The sequence below is a fragment of the Oncorhynchus tshawytscha genome, linkage group LG02 (genome assembly GCF_018296145.1).
Source record: "Oncorhynchus tshawytscha isolate Ot180627B linkage group LG02, Otsh_v2.0, whole genome shotgun sequence".
Classification (NCBI taxonomy): Eukaryota; Metazoa; Chordata; class Actinopteri; order Salmoniformes; family Salmonidae; genus Oncorhynchus; species Oncorhynchus tshawytscha.
In genome coordinates this window covers 53,218,158-53,243,845 of record NC_056430.1, presented here as the reverse complement: position 1 = coordinate 53,243,845, position 25,688 = coordinate 53,218,158, and the positions used below count along the sequence as shown (strand labels likewise).

At 41.7% G+C, this 25,688-nt stretch overlaps 1 protein-coding gene across 1 annotated transcript in view; it reads left to right on the top strand.

Annotated features, from left to right (window-relative positions):
* Positions 1 to 25,688, top strand: part of LOC112267143 (cadherin-22-like) — a 278,383-nt gene that overhangs the window by 214,104 nt on the left and 38,591 nt on the right. Inside the window, exon 8 of the mRNA XM_024445273.2 lies at positions 3,387 to 3,523. Within this exon, the coding sequence (XP_024301041.1) occupies positions 3,387 to 3,523 (137 nt within the window). The remainder of the gene's footprint in view (positions 1 to 3,386; positions 3,524 to 25,688) is intronic.

Genomic DNA, 25,688 nt, shown 5'->3' with positions numbered 1-25,688 from the left:
TAAACGCACTATAGGAAGACACCACTTCATAACAACAATATATATCATGAATACATTGATTCATCCATTTTATTACCGAAGGCTACCGCATTGACTGATGACCGTGCTAGAGGGTTCATCAATATCTCACACGGCTTTGAGTTCGATCAGATCCCTATTTATGAGCAAAATTCTATTATTTTGTGCCAGAGCCTCTTAGGTCTTTGGTGGAAGAATAAAAGAGGCTAGTCAAGTGCGATGAACAGAGCTTCACGTACACCGACTCACACAGGCTGTTCAAATTACCTGTATTAAAAATGCATGAGGCTGAACTGAAAGTGCTCCAGGTGTAACAAAGTACAACACAATGGCAGTGCCGCCGCCTGAGTGTTGGCACAGTGCCGTGCACATCTGTACCACTTTAATCATCTCTATTGGATGGAACTAACCCAGGTGCCCGGTGCCCAGGGGACATCACTCTCCCACACCCCTGCCACCCTGCACCAACTGGGTATTGGTGGCCACTGCCTGGTACTAGCTGTACCAAGGGGTTAAGAGGCCCAGAGGAATGAATACAGCATCTGGACACAAAAGCTGACCAAGCTTTTCTTTGTTTTAGGTCTTTATCGACTGGGGAAGATGTAATGGCGTCTTGAAACTGATGTGTATGGGTAGTTGTGTTGTCAAAACAATTTAGTGGCATACAGTATCTTATTAGTGCTTTCCAGTTTTCTGGAAATGTGTACTTCTCCATGAATATATTAGAGTGCTGACAATTGCAATTGCTATAGAATGCATTGCTAACATCTACACAATTTTGCCTCAACACCTACAATATCACTTTCGAATGCCGAAATATACAGTGGGGCAAAAAAGTATTTAGTCAGCCACCAATTGTGCAAGTTCTCCCACTTAAAAAGATGAGAGAGGCCTGTCATTTTCATCATAGGTACACTTCAACTATGACAGACAAAATTAGAAAAAAAATCCAGAAAATCACATTGTAGGAATGTGGAATGTAGGAATTTATTTGCAAATTATGGTGGAAAATAAGTATTTGGTCAATAACAAAAGTTCATCTCAATACTTTGTTATATACCCTTTGATGGCAATGACAGAGGTCAAACGTTTTCTGTAAGTCTTCACAAGGTTTTCACACACTGTTGCTGGTATTTTGGCCCATTCCTCCATGCAGATCTCCTCTAGAGCAGTGATGGTTTAGGACTGTTGCTGGGCAACACGGACTTTCAACTCCTTCCAAAGATTTTCTATGGGATCTGAGATGGAGCTAGGCCAGTCCAGGACCTTGAAATGCTTCTTACGAAGCCGCTCCTTCGTTGCCCGGGCGGTGTGTTTGGGATCATTGTCATCCTGAAAGACCCAGCCACGTTTCATCTTCAATGCCCTTGCTGATGGAAGGAGGTTTTCACTCAAAATCTCACGATACATGGCCCCATTCATTCTTTCCTTTACACGGATCAGTCGTCCTGGTCCCTTTGCAGAAAAGCATGATGTTTCCACCCCCATGCTTCACAGTAGGTATGGTGTTATTTGGATGCAACTCAGCATTCTTTGTCCTCCAAACACGACGAGTTGAGTTTTTACCAAAAAGTTATATTTTGGTTTTATCTGACCATATGGCATTCTTCCAATCTTCTTCTGGATCATCCAAATGCTCTCTAGCAAACTTCAGACGGGCCTGGACAGGTCTACAATTTTGTTTCTGGTGTCCTTTGACAGCTCTTTGGTCTTGGCCATAGTGGAGTTTGGAGTGTGACTGTTTGAGGTTGTGGACAGGTGTCTTTTATACTGATAACAAGTTCAAACAGGTGCCATTAATACAGATAACGAGTGGAGGACAGAGGAGCCTCTTAAAGAAGAAGCTACAGGTTTGTGAGAGCCATAAATCTTGCTTGTTTGTAGGTGACCAAATACTTATTTTCCACCATAATTTGCAAATAAATTCATAAAACATCCTACAATGTGATTTTCTGGATTTTTTTCATAATTTTGTCTGTCATAGTTGAAGTGTACCTATGAAGAAAATTACAGGTCTCTCTCATCTTTTTAAGTGGGAGAACTTGCACAATCGGTGGCTGACTAAATACTTTTTTGCCCCACTGTAATTGTATGTAATTTACATCATTATTGTGTAGGTGTCACAGTTTATTCCCAATTCTTGCATAAATAAAACATATTTTAACGATAGGTTTTCAAGTTTAGTTATACCGTTTATTAATATAGTATGTTTGGTATAAACATTACAGCTTCAATTCAGATTCAGAACCTACGGAACAGCAAGAGGAACTGCCCCTCCCTACGTTCAGACTATGCTCAAACCCTACATTCCAACCCGAGCACTCCGTTCTGCCACCTCAGGTCTCTTGGCCATCAAAACCCCTACGGGAGGGCAGCGCCCGCTCAGCTCAGTCCAAGCTCTTCTCTGTTCTGGCACCCCAATGGTGGAACCAGCTTCCCCCTGAAGCTAGGACAGCAGAATCCCTGCCCATCTTCCTGAAGACATCGGAAACCCTACCTCTTCAAATCTGAAATAATCCTCCTCCTCATCTCTAAAATAAGAAATAAAAACCTGAACCAGCAGACCACCTGAACCCCCCCCCGTAACTACTTTATTGAGGAAAAGTGTACTCTCTATGCCTGTGATATGTAGTTGTCCCACTTAGCTATCTTAATATGAATGCAGTAACTGTAAGTCGCTCTGGATAAGAGCATCTGCTAAATGACAAAAAATGTAAAATGTAGAACAGGCAGACTAATGTAATATGACTAGAATAATCTAACTGTGGATGCAGTATGCTCTCCAAACCTAGACTATAAGAAGCTCATCTCGCTGTAGCCGTTTTGGCAATCTTATATGGCATGTACAAAGACCCGACCAATCCCTTTGATGAGCTTTTTGTGGAAAAGGTAGAAAATGGAACTGATGATCCTCATAATATTTAATTAAAGTCCCGATGGGCATACAAGCCTGCTGAAAAAGAAGAGAAACTACTCATCGTATTTTGTTGGCTCTGTACTCTCCTGAATGGTCCTTGAGTAGCCAACCACAAGGATGTGCAAATGTATTTTGGTTTCATTGGAGTGCAGCATTAAATATTAATTAAAATGTTTTTTCTCCAGCAAGGGCTAAAACCACAGACATGTTTGGGGACAAAGGTGCAGTAGGGAAACAAGCACATTGGCTAAATGCATCATTATTTTCATCGTCCTCTGAATCTGGCTTACAGTTTCCCACTTGAAAATGCTAATGTGAAGCCATAACCTGATGTCAAATGCAACTGGCAATATCCCCATGGGCCACAGTGTTAGGGCGCCACTAAAAAAGTATTGCAGATGGACTCCCCATTCAATTATGTATTCCCCTTTTTTCTCACTCTCCCTACCAGGTACTCTATTGACCAGAGTACGGACCAGGAGCAGATCTTCCACATTGATCCAGTGTCGGGTGCCATCACGCTGGGCAATATTCTGGACCGAGAGACGGCTGGCTGGCACAACATTACTGTGATGGCAGTGGAAGCAGGTAAATGCTACAGTACTATAAATTATGTTGTATTGCATGGTATGCATAGAAATACATGACATATCATAAGCCTTATATAACTAAGCAATAAAGCCTAAGGAAGTGTGGCGATATAAATATATGGCCAATATAACACGCCGAAGGGCTGTTCTTAGGCAAGACACAACACAGAGTGCCTGGATACAACACTTAGACGTGGTATATTGGCCATATAGCACAAACACTTGAGGTGCCTTATTGCTATTATAAACTTACCAACATAATTAGAACAATAAACAAGTCATTTTTTCATCATACCTGTGGTATATTTAAGCAATAAGGCCCGATGGGGTGTGGTATATGGCCAATATACCACGGCTAAGGGCTGTTCTTGTTGCGGAGTGCCTGGATACAGCACTTAGCCGTGGTATATTGTGCATGTACTACAAAGCCCCGAGGTGCCTTATTGCTATTATAAACTGGTTTCCAATGTAATTAGATCATTAAAAGAAATGCTTTGTCATACCCGTGGTATACGGTCTAATATACAATAGCTTTCAGACAATCAGCATCCAGAACCCAAACTACCCTGTTTATAAGATATTGTAAAGGCTCATACAGTACATGCTTCTAACAAGTTTTTAAAGCATTATACCTGGTTGTTTTAAGTAAAGTGTTTTTAAGAATCGTTAATAAGCCTTTGATGGAGAGGCTGACACAGGACCATGATACATAACACTGTCATGAGAATGACATAGCATATGTCATAACAGTTTATAACACCCAGCCCTGCCCCTATAATAACTGACATAATAGAAGCCTGAAGCTTGTTTGTTTTCTTTTTTCAAATATCAATGGGCCTAACGTGATGTGATTATTATGATATTGATATGGAATCACAGTTGGCGGACAAATATCAGCGTCCAACCAAGCTGTCACATAATCCAACATGAAAGCAGAACACCTGTAATGTTGTTTTGTCTCGCCTAATACTTTTTCATTCGCAAAGAAAATGAAGAATGTAATAACCTGACTGTGGAGTAGCTGGTGACAAGCTTTTCCTGGGCTTTGAATACAATCCCAAAATCACATCTGTCGAAGATTAGAAAAAGTACTGAGTGAATGCCCGTCCCTCCTTAGTTTAGTTCTTAGGGGAGCAAAAGAGGAGGGACGGGCATTCACTCAGTACTTTTTCTAATCTTCGACAGATGTGATTTTGGGATTGTATTCAAAGCACAAGAGATTGCATTCTGCATCTGGCTAGTAATACCTACCTGTCCGCACAGGCACAGGATGAAAGAAAGTATTACAGCACAACAACACGGAATTCTACATCTCTTGGTATTTGTGTTTCCCCCTTAAAGGTGCAACATGCCGAATTCGGACCGCAATCTCCTGGTTGCTAAAATTCCAATAGTTGGCCTAATTTCAGTGTACGTGACAAAACTAGCAATGTGTAGCGTAGAGAATCATTGTACCATCTAAACCGCTGTGAAATATATTTTCAATAACCAAAAATATTGTATTTTCAGCTGTTTGAAGCTGGTGTACAAAACCCAAAGTAAAAGACTGAAAAACTAGACTTAAAGCTACAATATATGTAACTTTTTAACAACGCAACAATTTTAACGATTACTGAGTTGAAGGAAATCAGGCCTTAATCTATGGATTTCACATGACAGGGCAGGGGTGCAGACATGGGTGGGCCTGGCTCCCCAGTGGGTGGGCCTATGCCCACCCATGTCTGCACCCCTGCCCCCCAGCCAATCAGAATAAGTTTTCCCCACAAAAGGGCTTTATTACAGACAGAAATACTCCTCAGTTTAATCAGCTGTCCAGGTGGCGGGTCACAGATGATCCCACAGGTGAAGAAGCCGGATATGGAGGTCCTGGGCTGGCGTGGTTACACGTGGTCTGCGGTTGTGAGACTGGTTGGATGTACTGCCAAATTCTCTAAAGTGAAGTTGGAGGTGGCTTATGGTAAAGAAATGAACATGAAATTCCTGCAGTCAAAATGTCAATTGCACTCTCCCTCAAAACTTAGTGGCATTGTGTTGTATGACAAAACTGCACATTTTAGAGTGGCCTTTTATTGTCCCCATCACAAGGTGCACCTTTGTAATAATCATTCTGTTTAATCAGCTTCTTGATATGCCACACCTATCAGTTGCATGGATTATTTTAGCAAATAAGAAATGCTCATTTCCAGGCACGTAAATACATTCACGTAAATACATTTGTGCACACAACTTGAGAGAAATAAGCTTTTTGTGTAAATGGCACATTTCTGGGATCTTTTATTTCAGCTCATGAAACATGGGACCAACACTTTACATGTTTTGTTTATATTTTTGTTCAGTATAGAATTTTAGCAACCAGTAAATGGCGAAGCATTTCTGCATAGTGCACCTATAAGAAAAGGATGCATAAAAATAACGCACATAGAATAGATCTACCATTTCTAAAACATGCTTTCACTGAGAATGACACATCAATAACTCACATTTCTACGTGAATTTGGTCAGTTGCCCAAAAAGTTACATATTGCATCTGCAATTGTAAAAACATAGCCCTAACTGTATGTTATAGATATATGTGTATGAATGGAATTATTCATAGTAGTTTGGGATTATGCTTATTTAAGTGCTCTAACGCGACACACTTGTTTGCCTTGGAAGCAAACACACATACACACACACTTTTACACTCATTATATGCTGCTGCTACTCTGTTCTTTATTTTACTCTTGGTATTATCTATCCTGATGTCTAGTCACTTTACCCTGCCTTCATGTAAACTCAGCAAAAAAAGAAATGTCCCTTTTCAGGACCCTGTCTTATAAAGATATTTTGTACAAATCCAAATAACTTCACAGATATTCATTGTAAAGGGTTTAAACACTGTTTCCCATGCTTGTTCAATGAACCATAAACAATTCATGAACATGCACCTGTGGAACAGTCATTAAGACACTAACAGTTTACAGACGGTAGGGAGACGGTAGGTCACAGTTATGAAAATGTAGGACACTAAAGAGGCCTTTCTACTGACTCTGAAAAACACCAAAAGAAAGATGCCCACGGTCCCTGCTCATCTGCGTGAACGTGCCTTAGGCCTGCTGCAAGGAGGCATGAGGACTGCAGATATGGCCAGGGCAATAAATTGCAATGTCCGTACAGTGAGACGCCTAAGACAGCGCTACAGGGAGACAGGACGGACAGCTGATCGTCCTCAAAGGAGCAGACCATGTGTAACAACACCTGCACAGGATCGGTACATTCGAACATCACACTTGCGGGACGGGACAGGTACAGGATGGCAATAACAACTGCCCGAGTTACACCAGGAAAGCACAATCCCTCCATCAGTGTTCAGACTGTCCGCAATAGGCTGAGAGAGGCTGGACTGAGGGCTTGTAGGCTTATTGTAAGGCAGGTCCTCACCAGACATCACAGGCAACAACGTCACCTATGGGCACAAACCCACCATCGCTGGACCAGACAGGACTGGCAAAAAGTGCTCTTCACTGACGAGTCGTGGTTTTGACTCACCAGGGGTGATGATCGATTCGCGTTTATCGTGAAAGGAATGAGCGTTACACTGAGGCCTGTACTCTGGAGTGAGATTGATTTGGAGGTGGAGGGTCTGTCATGGTCTGGGGCAATGTGTCACAGCATCATCAGACTGAGCTTGTTGTCATTGCAGGCAATCTCAACGCTGTGCGTTACAGGGAAGACATCCTCCTCCCTCATGTGGTACCCTTCCTGCAGGCTCATCCTGACATGACCCTCCAGCATGACAATGCCACCAGACATACTGCTCATTCTGTGCATGACATCCTGCAAGACAGGAATGTCAGTCTTCTGCCATGGCTAGCGAAGAGCCAGGATCTCAATCCCATTGAGCACGTCTGGGACCTGTTGGATTGGAGGGTGAGGACTAAGGCCATACCCCCCAAAAATGTCCGGGATATTGCAGGTGCCTTGGTGGAAGAGTGGGGTGACATCTCAGAGCAAGAACTGGCAAACCTGGTGCAGTCCATGAGGAGGAGATACACTGCAATACTTAATGCAGCTGGTGGCCACACCAGATACTGACTGTTACTTTTGATTTTGACCCCCCCCCCTTGTTCAGGGACACATTATTACATTTCTGTTAGTCACATGTCTGTGGAACTTGTTCAGTTTATGTCTCAGTTGTTGATTCTTGTTATGTTCATACAAATATTTACACATCTTAAGTTTGCTGAAAATAAACACAGTTGATAGTGAGAGGACATTTCTTTTTTTGCTGAGTTTACATACAGTATCTACCTCAAATACCTTGTACCTCTGCACATTGATCTGGTACTGGTACTCCCTGTATATAGCTCCTTTCTAGTGTATTTTATTCCTGTTGTGTTAAAATTTGTATTTGATTTGAATTTCTTATACAAACATTTAGAGCAGATTTGAATTTGGGAGTCTTTCAGTATCTACTTGGAGCTGTATTTCTCAAGACAAATTGTTTGCTTTTGTGCTCTTCCTCTTTGTGCATTATGTCATAGGCACATTTTTTATGTTAATTAACCATTCAAGGGTGTGAGACAGTCATTTCAGCCCATAGCAAGCATAAACACAGGGCCCTTCCTTGCATCTCCCAAAAAAAAGCCCAGACAAACAAAGTCGATGCTTGATTTCATCAGAAATTCTATCCAAATGTTTATCACCAGTGGCTCATCCAGTCCCGAAGACACTGAGGAGAAGTTTTGAGCAACTTGGTTTTATGACTCTTCGATGAATTACCATTGGAATGGCAAAAGGTTGAATTGAATGAGGCCAATTTAAGGTTACAGTAAAATAACATGACCTCATTATTCCCCAACTCCATTATTGACCTTAACCCTTTGACGCGTACAATCACATATTTGTGGTCATTGTTAAGTGGTTCCTGCAGCGTACGATCTCAAATACGTGATTGGAACAGTAGCAACAGAACGTATGATGCAACAAACAAGTCTAAACACCATTGTTGTCTGACACAGCATCTAAATATTTTTTTGTACTGATGAAAAATGAAGGTCCTAAACTGTATTCCTCAATTGTACCTTTTATTGTAAAAGATAAATGTGAACTTCATCATCCAAGCATCACACATCCACAGCCAAACTCATTCCATAAACCAGTCTAAATAACAGGTTTGTGACCTAAAAGCTAAACTAGTTTACAATGTACCACATCTCTGGTGAGACTAATGTAATGCTGTTTAGAAAATAAATGCATGTCAGCTAAGCTAACAGCAGCTAAATTCTTTATGATGGCAGCCATGTTTGTTTAGGTTTGACAAGTGAAAATACCCTAATCCCAGAATGCCATTCACTATAAAATACAAATAAACAAAGTCAAAGATGGCTTCGCTCATTGCCTGAAAAATATTAACTTTGTTTAGACACTTTTCAGCATATTACAAATCATTGATGTACTTGTTACAGTGTATACAAGAACCGGAGCACATGTTGACAAGTCGTTTACCGTTTTTGACAAATCACAAAGCAAATAAAATGTTTAACCTCACAGATCATCACATCAAATACTAGCCTACTACCTAGCCTAACCATAGCACAAAAGCTAAACAGGGCTGAAACGATTTTAGGGGGGTTTGTAAGTCTGTGGGGGTAGAAATGGGGAAAGGTATCGTGGGGGATATATAATATATAATATACTACTATGATGGGTAATTTATCAGTAAATGGGGGACAAACACAAGAGAAGGTTATATAAAATATATAAATAAAAATAACCCCCTTGGAAAGGGGGATCTGAGCTGGCAACCCTGAGGTACCAAAGTTACAATCTGATACCGCAATCAAGACAACTGGGAACTCGAAGGAAAAAAAAGTTTTGAATGGTCCTTCAATTCAGAATTCCAACTCAGGGAACTCGGGCCTCTTTCTAAAACTCTGACTTTCTGACCTGAAGATCATTGACGTCACAGTTGTCTTGAAAGCACCATAAGTCAGTCGAGTGAACTAACCTTTGTGATTTTTTTTTAATTTCACCTTTATTTAACCAGGTAGGCTAGTTGAGAACAAGTTCTCATTTGCAACTGCGACCTGGCCAAGATAAAGCATAGCAGTGTGAACAGACAACACAGAGTTACACATGGAGTAAACAATTAACAAGTCAATAACACAGTAGAAAAAAAGAGAGTCTATATACATTGTGTGCAAAAGGCATGAGGAGGTAGGCAAATAATTACAATTTTGCAGATTAACACTGGAGTGATAAATGATCAGATGGTCATGTACAGGTAGAGATATTGGTGTGCAAAAGAGCAGAAAAGTAAATAAATAAAAACAGTTATGGGGATGAGGTAGGTAAAAATGGGTGGGCTATTTACCGATAGACTATGTACAGCTGCAGCGATCGGTTAGCTGCTCAGATAGCAGATGTTTGAAGTTGGTGAGGGAGATAAAAGTCTCTAACTTCAGCGATTTTTGCAATTCGTTCCAGTCACAGGCAGCAGAGAACTGGAATGAAAGGCGGCCAAATGAGGTGTTGGCTTTAGGGATGATCAGTGAGATACCCCTGCTGGAGTGCGTGCTACGGGTGGGTGTTGCCATCGTGACCAGTGAACTGAGATAAGGCGGAGCTTTACCTAGCATGGACTTGTAGATGACCTGGAGCCAGTGAGTCTGGCAACAAATATGTAGCGAGGGCCAGCCGACTAGAGCATACAGGTTGCAGTGGTGGGTGGTATAAGGTGCTTTAGTAACAAAACGGATGGCACTGTGATAAACTGCATCCAGTTTGCTGAGTAGAGTATTGGAAGCTATTTTGTAGATGACATCGCCGAAGTCGAGGATCGGAAGTCGAGGATCGGTTTTCCTAGGGTAAGTTTGGCGGCGTGAGTGAAGGAGGCTTTGTTACGGAATAGAAAGCCGATTCTAGATTTGATTTTAGATTGGAGATGTTTGATATGAGTCTGGAAGGAGAGTTTACAGTCTAGCCAGACACCTAGGTACTTATAGATGTCCACATTTTCTAGGTCGGAACCATCCAGGGTGGTGATGCTAGTCAGGCGTGCGGGTGCAGGCAGCGAACGGTTGAAAAGCATGCATTTGGTTTTACTAGCGTTTAACCTCTAGCGTCGAGCAATCCCGTATCCGGGAGCGTAATCATAGCCTCAAGCTCATTACCATAATGCAACGTTTCCTATTCATGAAAATCGCAAATGAAATGAAATAAATATATTGAAACACAAGCTTAGCCTTTTGTTAACAACACTGTCATCTCAGATTTTCAAAATGCTTTAACCAAAGCTACACAAGCATTTGTGTAAGAGTATTGATAGCCTAGCATAGCATTAAGCCTAGCATTCAGCAGGCAACATTTTCACAAAAACAAGAAAAGCATTCAAATAAAATCATTTACCTTTGAAGAACTTCGGATGTTTTAAATGACGAGACTCTCAGTTAGATAGCAAATGTTCATTTTTTTCCAAAAATATTATTTGTGTAGCTCCGTTTTGTTCATCACATTTGGCTAAGAAAAAAAAATGAAATTGCAGTCAACACAACGCCAAACCTTTTTCCAAATTAGCTCCATAATATCGACAGAAACATGGCAAACGTTGTTTAGAATCAATCCTCAAGGTGTTTTTCACAATTCTATTCGATGAAAAATCATTCCTGGCAGTCGGTTTCTCATCTGAGGCAAACTGAAAAATACTGCAGCTGGAGATTACGCAATAATTGCGACGGAGGACACCAAGCGACCACCTGGTAGATGTAGTGTCTTATGGTCAATCTTCCAATGATATGCCTACAAATACGTCATAATGCTGCAGACACCTTGGGGAAAACGTGGAAAAGGTAAGCTGACTCCTAGCTCCTCCACAGCCATATAAGGAGTCATTGCCATGAGGCGGTTTCAAAAAATGCGGCACTTCCTGATTGTATTTTTATCTGGGTTTTTTCTGTAATATCAGTTCTGTGGCACTCACAGACAATATCTTTGCAGTTTTGGAAACGTCAGAGTGTTTTCTTTCCAAAGCTGTCAATTATATGCATAGTCGAGCATCTTTTCATGACAAAATATCTTGTTTAAAACGGGAACGTTTTTCATCCAAAAATTTAAATAGCGCCCCCTATATCCAAGAAGTTAAGAGCAGTTGGAGGCCACGGAGGTTAGATAGCACAGTGTCCAAGGACGGGCCAGAAGAATATAGAATGGTGTCGTCTGCGTAGAGGTGGATCAGGGAATCGCCCGCAACAAGAGCAACATCATTGATATATACAGAGAAAAGAGTCGGCCCGAGAAATGAACCCTGTGGCACCCCCATAGAGACTGCCAGAGGACCGGACAGCATGGCCTCCGATTTGACACACTGAACTCTGTCCGCAAAGTAGTTGGTGAACCAGGCAAGGCAGTCTTCAGAAAAAACGAGGCTACTGAGTCTGCCATTAAGAATATGGTGATTGACAGAGTCGAAAGCCTTGGCAAGGTCGATGAAGACGGCTGCACAGTACTGTCTTTTATCGATGGCGGTTATGATGTCGTTTAATACCTTGAGCGTGGCTGAGGTGCATCCGTGACCGGCTCGGAAACCAGATTGCACAGCGGAGAAGGTACGGTGGGATTCAAGATGTTCAGTGACCTGTTTGTTGACTTGGCTTTCGAAGATCTTAGATAGGCAGGGCAGGATAGATATAGGTCTGTAACAGTTTGGGTCCAGGGTGTCTCCCCCTTTGAAGAGGGGGATGACTGGGGCAGCTTTCCAATCCTTGGGGATCTCAGACGATATGAAAGAGAGGTTGAACAGGCTGGTAATAGGGGTTGCGACAATGGCGGCGGATAGTTTCAGAAATAGAGGGTACAGATTGTCAAGCCCAGCTGATTTGTACGGGTCCAGGTTTTGCAGCTCTTTCAGAACATCTGCTATCTGGATTTGGGTAAAGGAGAACCTGGGGAGGCTTGGGCGAGTAGCTGCGGGGAGGGGCGGAGCTGTTGGCCGAGGTTGGAGTAGCCAGGAGGAAGAAATGGCCAGCCGTTGAGAAATGCTTGTTGAAGTTTTCGATAATCATGGATTTATCGGTGGTGACCGTGTTACCTAGCCTCAGTGCAGTGGGCAGCTGGGAGGAGGTGCTCTTGTTCTCCATGGACTTCACAGTGTCCCAGAACTTTTTGGAGTTAGAGCTACAAAATGCAAATTTCTGCCTGAAGAAGCTGGCCTTTGCTTTCCTGACTGACTGCGTGTATTGGTTCCTGACTTCCCTGAACAGTTGCATATCGATGCTATTGCAGTCCGCCACAGGATGTTTTTGTGGTGGTCGAGGGCAGTCAGGTCTGGAGTGAACCAAGGGCTATATCTGTTCTTAGTTCTGCATTTTTTGAACGGAGCATGCTTATCTAAAATGGTGAGGAAGTTACTTTTAAAGAATGACCAGGCATCCTCAACTGACGGGGAGGTCAATATCCTTCCAGGATACCCCGGGCCAGGTCGATTCGGCCTGCTCACAGAAGTGTTTTAGGGAGCGTTTGACAGTGATGAGGGGTGGTCGTTTGACTGCGGATCCGTAGTGGATACAGGCAATGAGGCAGTGATCGCTGAGATCCTGGTTGAAGACAGCGGAGGTGTATTTGGAGGGCCAGTTGGTCAGGATGACGTCTATGAGGGTGCCCTTGTTTACAGATTTAGGGTTGTACCTGGTGGGTTCCTTGATGATTTGTGTGAGATTGAGGGCATCTAGCTTAGATTGTAGGACTGCCGGTGTGTTAAGCATATCCCAGTTTAGGTCACCTAACAGAACAAACTCTGAAGCTAGATGGGGGGCGATCAATTCACAAATGGTGTCCAGGGCACAGCTGGGAGCTGAGGGGGGTCGGTAGCAGGCGGCAACAGTGAGAGACTTATTTCTGGAGAGAGTAATTTTTAAAATTAGAAGTTCGAACTGTTTGGGTATGGACCTGGAAAGTATGACATTACTTGCAGTAGACTGCATCTCTGCAGTAGACTGCAACTCCTCCCCCTTTGGCAGTTCTATCTTGATGGAAAATGTTATAGTTGGGTATGGAAATCTCAGAATTTTTGGTGGCCTTCCTGAGCCAGGATTCATACACGGCAAGGACATCAGGGTTAGCAGAGTGTGCTAAAGCAGTGAGTAAAATAAACTTAGGGAGGAGGCTTCTGATGTTGACATGCATGAAACCAAGTCTTTTTCGATCACAGAAGTCAACAAATGAGGGTGCCTGGGGACATGCAGGGCCTGGGTTTACCTCCACATCACCCGCGGAACAGAGGAGGAGTAGTATGAGGGTGCGGCTAAAGGCTATCAAAACTGGTCGCCTAGAGCGTTGGGGACAAAGAATGAAAGGAGCAGATTTCTGGGCATGGTAGAATATATTCAGGGCATAATGCGCAGGCAGGGGTATGGTGGGGTGCGGGTACAGCGGAGGTAATCCCAGGCAATGGGTGATGATAAGAGAGGTTGTATCTCTGGACATGCTGGTTGTAATGGGTGAGGTCACTGCATGTGTGGGAGGTGGGACAAAGGAGGTATCAGGGGTATGAAGAGTGGAACTAGGGGCTCCATTGTAAACTAAAACAATGATAACTAACCTGAACAACAGTATACAAGGCATATTGACATTTGAGAGAGACATACAGCGAGGCATTCAGTATTCACAGGTGTTGATTGGGATAGCTAGCTAAAACAGTAGGTGAGACAACAACAGCTAATCAGCTAGCACAACAACAGCAGGTAAAATGGCGTTGACTAGGCAGAGAGGGTCGGATTACATCTTTGGTCTGACAGACGCTAACGTGACAAACAGAATGCATTGTATGATGTCAACAAACATGGCACCACACATAGCCAGGAAATAGCTTAGCATTAGCTCATCATAATCAGAACAACATTATAGTATTTTACACACATCATATGCGTCCATTACAATCATTGCAAGTATCGGAATTCATGATTTGTCACCAGTACTTGAAAACATGTTAATAAAACAGTAAATACATTATGATCCATACATACATATGGTGTGCTACAGCAGAAACAGGTTATACAGAAAGTAAGCTACTTACTTTGATAGGAACGCACACATGTCCAAAGTCCAATTTGTAAGACAAACAACCATGAAGGCAATGCAAGTGCCAGCCAGAAAATGTGGTGGGGGAAAATGTTTGTGTAAGGCCTGTTCTGACTAGAGATGCGCAATGTCTTCATATTTGATCTGGGTAAACACTCGGGAAGTGCTTGGGCTCACGTTGAAGAGAGAAGTTTGTCTGTTCAGTAAAGTCTCCAACATAAATTGTTTGCAAGAGTGAAATGGGATACTTATTATGCGAATTAACGAGGTGGCGGAACACACCTCAATTCAAATTGTTGTTAGAAAATAAAACTTGTTTGAAAATAATTTGAAATTGACAAGTTGAAACATAGCCTATTGATAATTAGCAGTCAGCTTGCCTTGGTTTGAGGGCAGCATGGGTAACTAACTGTCCTGTTGTGTAACATTCACATTTTGGAACAGTGAGAGTATTCTGACATCACACGCATGAAAAAACTCATGCAGGGGCGACGGTTAGAGATGATTAGTAATGAGCAAGGCCAGAAAAACCTAACTCATAATATTTTTCACTATTATTTCTCCATGTCAGATGAAGTCATACCACATACTCTCCATATCAGAGTTAGTGAATATACAGTGTGTCAACTAAATTGTTTGCATTCACATATGCTTAATTCTTTTTATTAAAACACGTATAAACTCAGAACCTCCGACATCCAAAACAGTTTAGAACCGGAGGGTTAAATATGAGTTGGAAACTCGGCTAGCATCGTTGCATCCTCTGTTTCCAAGTTGGATATTTCAGAGTTTCTTAGTTCCAACTTGTGCATGAATGCATCATAAAGGCGGCTCCTCTGCAGTACATGTAGTCCTTCCCTCGATGGGAGACTGAGGACCTGAGTAGTAGTGTCATGAGCAGCCTTTTGCATCTTCTGCAGACTCCTGACAGACCTGCTTTCGGTGCAGAATCCTATCAGAGTAGGAAGACTGACACATCATTTCAGAGACCTGTGATAGTGAGCATATCACATTGCAAAACTGTATTTTTCGAGACAGGTAAATGGAAAAAATAATATTCCCACCCTTAGGGTTAAAAGATACCAGAGTACAAAATACTTTTTACAGCGTAGGTTTCACATTTCCCCTGACCTGGTGCAGACTGCTTCCTCACACGGAAATATCTTTAAAAAGTTGCAACCGGAGAAAATTTATAGAAATTAGACAGATAAGTGAAACTTTTATCTAATCGTATACAACACACTTGTGGTAGCCTGTGTAAGAAAAAATGAGAAAGGAAATTATACAAAAGAGGAAATTATTGTTGGATTCATTTAGTAATGGTGTGCAGTTTCTAGGAAATTCCAGACAGATGATGCACCGTACATCAGATGTGCATCAGAGCCACTGACCTGTGTCTGTGACTGTTTCATCTACGTGATTGTATTATCTATAATGTCCTTATCAAGAATAGCTTTGAGGGATATTTAGAACTTTCGAAATGACTTACAATTTATTGTATTTATGATGAATATATCATGTCAGCCATTTGTATATAATGGACTGTATATAGCGCTGGATTTGGATTTACATCCAAAAGCACAAGATCTTTACATTGTTCAGAGGAAACTCACCTCATCCACTACCATGTCTAACAATATTGAGTAAGGCTGTAATCCAGATGTGGGACCAAGTCACTATTATATGAGTCACAAGTAAGTCACAAGTCAGAAGGTACGAAATCTCAAGTCGAGTCACAAGTAGAACGGGCCGAGCCTCAAGTCAATTCCAAGTTGTGTATCTGTATAAACCCATTTGAACTTGGCGATATGTTTGTATATATTTTTTTATTTCACCTCTATTTGACCAGGTAGGCCAGTTGAGAACAAGTTCTCATTTACAACTGCGACCTGTGCGAGATAAAGCATAGCAGTGCAACAAAAACAACATGTAAACAAACATACAGTCAATAGAAAAAAATCTATGGACACTATGTGCAAATGTGGAAGAGTAGGGGGGTAAGGCAATAAATTGGCCAGATGCGAAATAATTACAATTTAGCATTAACACTGGAGTGATAGATGTGCAGATGATGATGTGTAAGTAGAGGTTCTATCTGCAATCCAAGCACAAGTCTTAACAAATACAGATGGACCAATCAGAATACATCTTTGCCATCTCCCTCTACGTATGGTCTAGGCTAGTCTAGCCAGCAATAATTGCACGCAAGCGAAAACTTCCATGTCAGAAATGTTTAAGTGAATTATGTTGTCACTTCATTGTTCAGTGATGACAATAATTTGTCTGATGATCATAATGCATTCCTTAACCTATCTGTGCACAGAACCCAGTGATCGCTACGTAAATAGTCATATTAAACATTCATGGAAATACAAGTGTCTCAAATGTTTCGAAAGCCTGGAATCTTGCTAATCCAACTGCGTTGTCAGATTTAAAAAAGGATTTACTGCGAAAGGATACGATGTGATTATCTGAGGATAGAGCCCCATAAAAAACAACTATTTCAACCAGCACAGGCGTAACAAAATCACAAACTGCAATAAAATTAATTGTTTATCTTTGACGATCTTCCTCTGTTTGCAATCCCAATGCTCATTGTTACACAATGAATGGTCTTTTGTTTTATAAAATCCGTTTTTATAGCCTAACACGAAACATTTTGTGAACTGCTTGTGTCGTGAATTTCGTCTCATTGCATTTTCGACGACACATTTGAGGTATATACACACACAAAACATGACTTTTCCAGTCATGTTTGGTTTCATTGCAATCAACTGGTTTGTTTGTAACACAACTAGATTTGAAAAAATCTGTCATTCTCCCCTGAAATAAGGCACTTTTCCCTGGTAGGCTGTCATTGTAAATAAGGGTTTGTTCTTAACTGACTTGCCTGGTTAAATAAAAAAAATACCAGAGTAAATTATCTATTGATTCTGTCTCTTCGCAGCAAAATCTACAGAGCTGAGACTGAAATTATGCATTCTGTTGGTGGCAGTGATTTATATAATACTTTAAATTTAAAATCTTAATTGAATCAAGTGTAGTTTTTTGTACCATGTGTCATGGAATTGGTACATCGAAAATCCTTCCCATTTATTTTGCAACCTGTATGGCGCAGAGGTCAACATTTTTGTCCTCAAATGAAACTGGTATATTTTTCTATTCATGCCAGTTCCTTTCAACCAATTTGTATCTTTAATATATGTCAGGCAAACAAATTCCCAACCTTCTCTCTTTTCCACTTGCCTCCTCCATTTTTGTGGTAGTACTGCAATCAGTTGGTTGTTAGTTTAGATTGAGCAGATATTCACATATATTTTTGATAGCCGCATATGTGACATAACTCCTCTGTTTCTATTCCTAATATCATTAATAAATATAATAGCATTTTAAAATATTTTTTCCATAAAGAATGTTTTTTTATTAATCAGTATATTTGAGTTTAACCATAACATTTGTTGTAATATTTGTTCTATCTTTTCTGGAGGATAAAACTGAAATTGCAACCAGCTTTGTATGGCTTGTTTAAGAAAGGGCGATACTTGAAACAAAATGTTGTTTTCAATTCGTCGGAAATTAGAAGTTTTGGAACAAAGGATGAGCCTTTCTTAGATAATCTACTGAAGAAACATTTTGGGTTTAAGTATAACTTATGTATGAGTGAAGCTTTTAGTGAGAGGTTTAAAGCTTTAATATTTAATAATAATTTTAGCCCCCTAAACTCATATTCATTATATAAATAGGCATGTGGCTTCTTCCTTGCTGAGCGTCCTTTCAGATTATGTCTATATACGACTTGTTTTTCTGTGGATATAGATACTTTTGTACTTGTTTCCTACCGCATCTTCACAAGGTTCTTTGCTGTTGTTCTGGGATTGATTTGCACTTTTCGCACCAAGTACGTTATTCTCTAGGAGACAGAACGCGTCTCCTTCCTGAGCGGTATGATGGATGCGTGGTCCCATCGAGTTTACAGATGTACAGAAGAATGTACCTTCAGGCATTTGGAAATTGCTCCCAGGGATGAACTAGACTTGTGGAGGTCTACAATTGTTTTTTTCTGAGGTCTTGGCTGATTTATTTTGATTTTGCCAGGATGTCAAGCAAAGAGGCACTGAGTTTGAAGGTAGGCCTTGAAATACATCCATGGGTACACCTCCAATTGACTCAAATTATGTCGATTAGCCTATCAGAAGCTTCTAAAGCCATGACATAATTTTCTGGAATTTTCCAAGCTGTTTAAAGGCACAGTCAACTTTGTGTATGTGAACTTCTGAAGCATTGGAATTGTGATACAGTGAAATAATCTGTCTGTAAACAATGTTTGGAAAAATGAGTTGTGTCAAGTAGATGTCCTAACCGACTTGCCAAAACTATCGTTTGTTAACAAGAAATGTGTGGAGAGGTTGAACAACTAGTTATAGTGACTCCAACCTAAGTGTATGTAAACTTCCGACTTCAACTGTATCTCTATATACAGTGGCTTGCGAAAGTAATCACCCCTTTTTGCATTTTTCCTATTTTGTTGCCTTTCAACCAGGAATTAAAATATATGTTTTGGGGGGTTGTATCATTTGACTTACACAATATGCTTTGAAGATGCAAAATATATTTTTTTATTCACCCCCAATACTTTGTAGAGCCACCTTTTCCAGCAATTACATCTGTAAGTCTCTTGGAGTATGTCTCTATAAGCTTGGCACATCTAGCCACTGGGATTTTTGCCCATTTTTCAAGGCAAATCTGCTCCAGCTCCTTCAAGTTGGATGGTTTCAGCTGGTGTACAGCAATCTTTAAATCATACCACAGATTCTCAATTGGATTGAGGTCTGGTCTTTGACTAGGCCATTCCAAGACATTTACATTTTTCCACTTAAACCACTTGAGTGTTGCTTTAGCAGTATGCTTAGTGTCATTGTCCTGCTGGAAGGTGAACCTCCATCCCAGTCTCAAATCTCTGGAAGACTGAAACAGGTTTCCCTCAAGAATTTCCCTGTATTTAGCACCATCCATCATTCCTTCAATTCTGACCAGTTTCCCAGTCCCTGCCGATGAAAAACATCTCCACACCATGATGCTGCCACCACCATGCTTCACTGTGGAGATGTTGTTCTCGGGGCGATGAGAGGTATTGGGTTTGCGCCAGACATAGTGTTTTCCTTGAGGGCCAAAAAGCTCAATTTTAGTCTCAACCTTACCAGAGTACCTTCTTCCTTATGTGTGGGGAGTCTCCCAAATGCCTTTTGGTAAACACCAAACATGTTTGCTTTTTTATGGACACTCTTCCGTAAAGCCCAGCTCTGTGGAGTGTACGGCTTAACCTCTTGAAGCTAGGGGGCACTATTTTTATGTTTGGAAAAATAACATTCCCAAAGTAAACGGCATATTTCTCAGGACCAGATGCTAGAATATGCATATAATTAACAGCTTAGGATAGAAAACACTCTAAAGTTTCCAAAACTGTAAAAATATTGTCTGATATTGCAGGTGAAAGCCTGAGAAAAATCCAATCACGAAGTGACTCTTATTTTGAAACCTCTGTGTTCCTATGCATCCCTATTGACCATTGAAAGGGATATCCCTAAGGTGTCTACAGCCTTTAGACATAGTTTCAGGCCTTTATTTTGAAGAATGAGCGTGAACGACCACATTACGTAAGTGGTCAGGTGGGGGCTCTCAGAGTGATTTTTGCGCAAAAGAGAGAGGCGGCCATTGTTCCCTCCCGGTCCAAGTGAAAAGCCAACTGTCCCGATTGATATATTATCGAAGAGATACTTGAAAAAACACCTTGAGGATTGATTATAAAAAATGTTTGCCATGTTTCTGTCGACATTATGGATATAATTTGGAATTTTTGTCTGGTTGTCGTGACCGCTATTTCCGGGTGGAATCCTGGGCAAAACACACCAAACTAACGCAGGTTAAAAAAAAATCTTTATGGAACAAAAGGAACATTTGCTGTCTAACTGGGAGTCTCGTGAGTGAAAACATCCGAAGATCATCAAAGGTAAACGGTTAATTTGATTGCTTTTCTGATTTTCGTGACCAAGCTTCCTGATGCTAAGTGTACATAATGCTATGCTAGACTATCGATAAACTTGCACAAACGCTTGTATTGCTTTCACTGTAAAGCATAATTTCAAAATCTGAGACGACAGGGTGATTAACAAAAGGCTAAACTGTGTTTCGCTATATTTAATTTGTGATTTCATGAATATGAATATTTTCTAGTAATATTTTTTGACTGTTGCGCTATGCTGTTTAGCGGTTGCTGATGACAAATATACCGGATCCGGAATGGGTAGTTCTAAAAGGTTTTAAAGTGGTCCTGTGGACAGTTACTCCAATCTCCACTGCAGCTCCTTCAGGGTTATCTTTGTTGTCTCTCTAATCAATGCCCTTCTTGCCTGCTCCGTGTGTTTTGGTGGGCAGCCCTCTCTTGGCAGGTTTGTTGTGGTGTTATATTCTTTCCAGTTTTAAATAATGGATTTAATGGTGTTCCATGGGATGTTCAAAGTTTCAGATTTGTTTTAATAAATCAACCTTGATCTGTGCTTCTCCACAACTTTGTCCCTGACCTGTTTGGAGAGCTCCTTGGTCTTCATAGTGCCGCTTGCTTGGTGGTGCCCGTTGCTTAGTGGTGTTGCAGACTCTGGGGCCTTTCAGAACAGGTGTAAATATACTGAGGTCATGTGACAGATCATGTGACACTTACAGTGGTTCCTCCTTTAAAAGTTGTGTCGTACTGCGGCTCACCTTGTGTGCTGCTGCAGCATTCTGTGGCACGCCGTTTATTTCTCAGCCATTTTTTCTGTTACTGCAAGTTATTGCTAGTTTGACCACCAGAGGGCATATTTGAGAAGCATTTGATTGTAAAGTGGTGATCCTTACTGACCTAAAACAGGGAATTTTTACTCGGATTAAATGTCAGGAATTGTGAAAAACTGAGTTTAAATGTATTTGGCTAAAGTGTATGTGAACTTCCGACTTCAACTGTATACCCCAAAAATATATGGGGTATTGGAAATGATGCATACAATTACATTGATGGAAGCAACAATCTATCCACAATATTAAAGCTGATCCACCTTCTACATGTTTTATATACAAATAAAATAATAATAATACATGTTTGATACCATTCCATTGAATCCATTCCAGACATTATTAGGAGCCGTCCAGCAGTGATAGAACCGTATGGCTGAACCCAAATTTACATTTCAGAGCCATAATGTTCTATCAGCAATTGCACCCCCCTAAAAAATGTATAAATGGCTCAGGATTTTGATACTCTGTACATTAGGTACCTTTAAGGTGAAATCTAACATGTGAAAGCTTTGATGCTTAGTGTCTCAAAACAGTTTTTGTACAGTCCCAGGGACATTAAGTATTTGTCTATTTTTGAGGCTACCAGACAGCCCTTTTCATTATTTTGTCTACATTATGTAATAATTAATTTGAACAACAAATTCCAAATGCAAGCTTCATAAGTAAATTATAAATATCAAGCAATTTTGACATACCAAAAGACCAGTAGGCCTACGCTAGTAATTGCAGCTTGATGCCCCATTGCTGGTGAGCTTGCATCGTAAATAGTTACAATTGTTGATCACCCCCCCCAAAAAAATTGGAGCTGCATATGTACAGGGAAAACACGTGCAAACGATCACTGCGCAAATGTAGCCTGTTATTACAGCCATAAACAGGGATGCATTTTCAAAACACAAGATACAGAAATAAACTGCATTTTACAGCTGCATTTTGAGCTGAACGTTATTCAAGTTAGCAGTCAATATAAACTAGGAAAATCATGTCATCTTGTCACTTCTCTGGAGTCCAGATTAAGCAGGATTATACGGCCTACCTGTGTGCAGCGAGGGCTGCGGGATCAGATGGAAAGCATGATCTGCCGGTGGCCTTTTTCTTCCTCACAAATATCGTAATTCATTTCGTAGGTCGTAGGTCGGCTACTCTGGTTTTGCCAAGCAACACCTAAGAAAATTAAACAAGAACTTTATGGTCACTCATCTGGATATGAGAGCCCGCCCTTGCATGCCAATGCTGATGACTGGTCATTGGTCAATAAATCAATCAATAAAATGTATTTATAAAGCCCTTTTTACATCAGCAGAGCAATGCAGATGTAGAAGCATGGTGGCTAGGAAAAACTCCCTAGAAAAGGCAGGAACATAGGAAGAAACCTAGAGGGGAACAAGGCTCTGAGGGGTGGCCAGTCCTCTTCTGGCTATGCCAGTGGAGATTATAACCGTCACAGTGTACATTTAGGCTATATTGTTCAAGAATTTCAGATATTCATAGATGACTAGCATGGTCAAATAATAATCACAGTGGTTAGAGGGTGCAACAGGTCAGCACCTCAGGAGTAAATGTCAGTTGGCTTTTCATAGCCGAGCATAGAGGTCGAGACAGTAGGAGAGCGAGAGCGAGTGAGAGGTTCGAAACAGCAGGTCCGGGAAAGGGTAGCAGGTCCTTTGAACAGGTCAACAGTCAAGACGTGCAACTTTTTGGTTCTGAGGTGTTTTTTCTAGATGTTTTTGAAACAAGAATTTGGTGCAATGCAGTAGGCCAGGGCGTGACAGTAAACCCCCCAAATGTGCGGACTCCGGCCGCAAAACCTTACTCTAAAGAGGAGGGTCCGGGTGGGCCTTCTTTACGGCGGCGGCTCTGGTGCGGGATGTGGACCCCGCTCCACCTTTGGCTTGGCCCACTTAGGTGCCGCCTCTGGTGCGGAGTGGGGACCCTCGCCGCCGACCCCGGACAGGCGGTAGACTCTGGCAGCGCGGACAGGCGGGAGACTCTGGCAGCGCCGGACAGGCGGGAGACTCTGGCAGCGCCGGACAGGCGGGAGACTCTTGCAGCGCCGGATAGGCGGCGAATACACTGGGCCGTGGAGGCGCACTTGCAGTCTCGAGCGCAGAGCTGGCCCCACCCGTTCGGTCTGGATGCCAGACCAACACCGGCCTATGAATGTTCGGCCGAGACACAGTGCGTATCACCCCATAGCATGGGGCCTGACCAATCCCATGCGTGCCACGGTAAGCACGGGGAGTGGGCTTTGGTCTCCAACCTGACTCAGCCACACTCCCCAGGTGCCCCCCGCAAAAACATTTTTGGGGGCTGCCTCTCGGGCTTCCTTGCCAACCGTGTTCTCTTGTACCGCTGGTTCCCTTCTCCTGCTGCCTTTGCTCTCCTGGCTCTCCACCTGTTCCCATGGGAGGCGATCCCTTCCAGCCAGGATCTCCTCCCATGTGTAGGATCCCTTTCCGTCCAGAATGTCCTCCCATGTCCAGTTCTCTTTTCCATGATGCTTGGTCCTTTGGTGGTTGGTAGTTCTGTAACGGCTGTTGGTGGAAGAAGGTGAGGACCAAGGTGCAGCGTGGTACATGTTCATGCTTTATTAGTTGAACTGAACACTGAATTGCAAAACAACAAAGAGAACAATCCAAACAGTTCTGTCTGGTGCAGACACAAAAACAGAAAGCAACTACCCACAAAAACCCAGTGGGAAAAAGCTACCTAAGTATGGTTCTCAATCAGAGACAACAATTATTCATCTGCCTCTGATTGAGAACCACACCGGCCAAACAACAAAGAAATACAAAACATAGAAAATTAACATAGAATGCCCACCCTAGTCACACCCTAGCCTAACCAAAATAGAGAATAAAAGCCTCTCTATGGCCAGGGCGTGACAGAACATATGAAAGCTGTTGGTTCCTTTTAACATGAGTCTTCAAAATTCCCAGGTAAGAAGTTTTAGGTTGTAGTTATTATAGGAATTATAGGACTATTTCTCTCTATACCATTTGTATTTCATTAACCTTTGACTATTGGATGTTCTTATAGGCACTTTAGTATTGCCAGTGTAACAGTATAGCTTCCGTCCCTCTCCTCGCTCCTCCCTGGGCTCGAACCAGGAACACAACGACAACAGCCACCCTCGAAGCAGCGTTACCCATGAAGAGCAAGGGAAACAACCACTCCAAGGCACAGAGCGAGTGACGTTTGAAACGCTATTAGCGGAAGTTGATAGGCTTGAAGTCATAAACAGCGCAATGCCTGAAGCACAGCGAAGAGCTGCTGGCAAAACGCATGAAAGTGCTGTTTGAATGAATGCTTACGAGCCTGCTGGTGCCTATCATCACTCAGTCAGACTGCTCTATCAAATCATAGACTTAATTATAACATAATAACACACAGAAATATGAGCCTTAGGTCATTAATATGGTCGAATCCGGAAACTATCATCTCAAACAAAACGTTTATTCTTTCAGTGAAATACGGAACCGTTCTGTATTTTATCTAATGGGGGGCCTCCCTAAGTCTAAATATTCCTGTTACATTGCACAACCTTCAATGTTATGTCATAATTACGTAGAATTCTGGCAAATGAGTTCGCAACGAGCCAGGCGGCCCAAACGGTTGCATATACCCTGACTCTGCGTGCAATGAACGCAAGAGAAGTGACACAATTTCACCTGGTGAATATTGCCTGCTAACCTGGATTTCTTTTAGCTAAATATGCAGGTTTAAAAATATATACTTCTGTGTATTGATTTTAAGAAAGGCATTGATATTTATGGTTAGGTACACATTGGAACAACGGCAGTCCTTTTTCGCGAAAGCGCACCGCATCGATTATATGCAACGCAGGACACGCTAGATAAACTAGTAATATCATCAACCATGTGTAGTGAGTGATTATGATTGATTGATTGATTGTTTTTTATAAGATAAGTTTAATGCTAGCTAGCAGCTTACCTTGGCTTCTTACTGCATTTGCGTAACAGGCAAAGCAGGTGGTTAGAGCGTTGGACTAGTTAACTGTAAGGTTGCAAGATTGAATCTCTGAGCTGACAAGGTAAAAATCTGTCGTTCTGCCCCTGAACAAGGCAGTTAACCCACTGTTTCTAGGCCATCATTGAAAATAAGAATGTTCTTAACTGACTTGCGTGTAAAAAAAAAATGGGGGGGAAAAGAGAAAAATCGGCCAAATCGGCATCCAAAAATACCGATTTCCGATTGTTATGAAAACTTGAAATCGGCCCTAATAAATTGGCCATTCCGATTAATCGGTCGACCTCTAC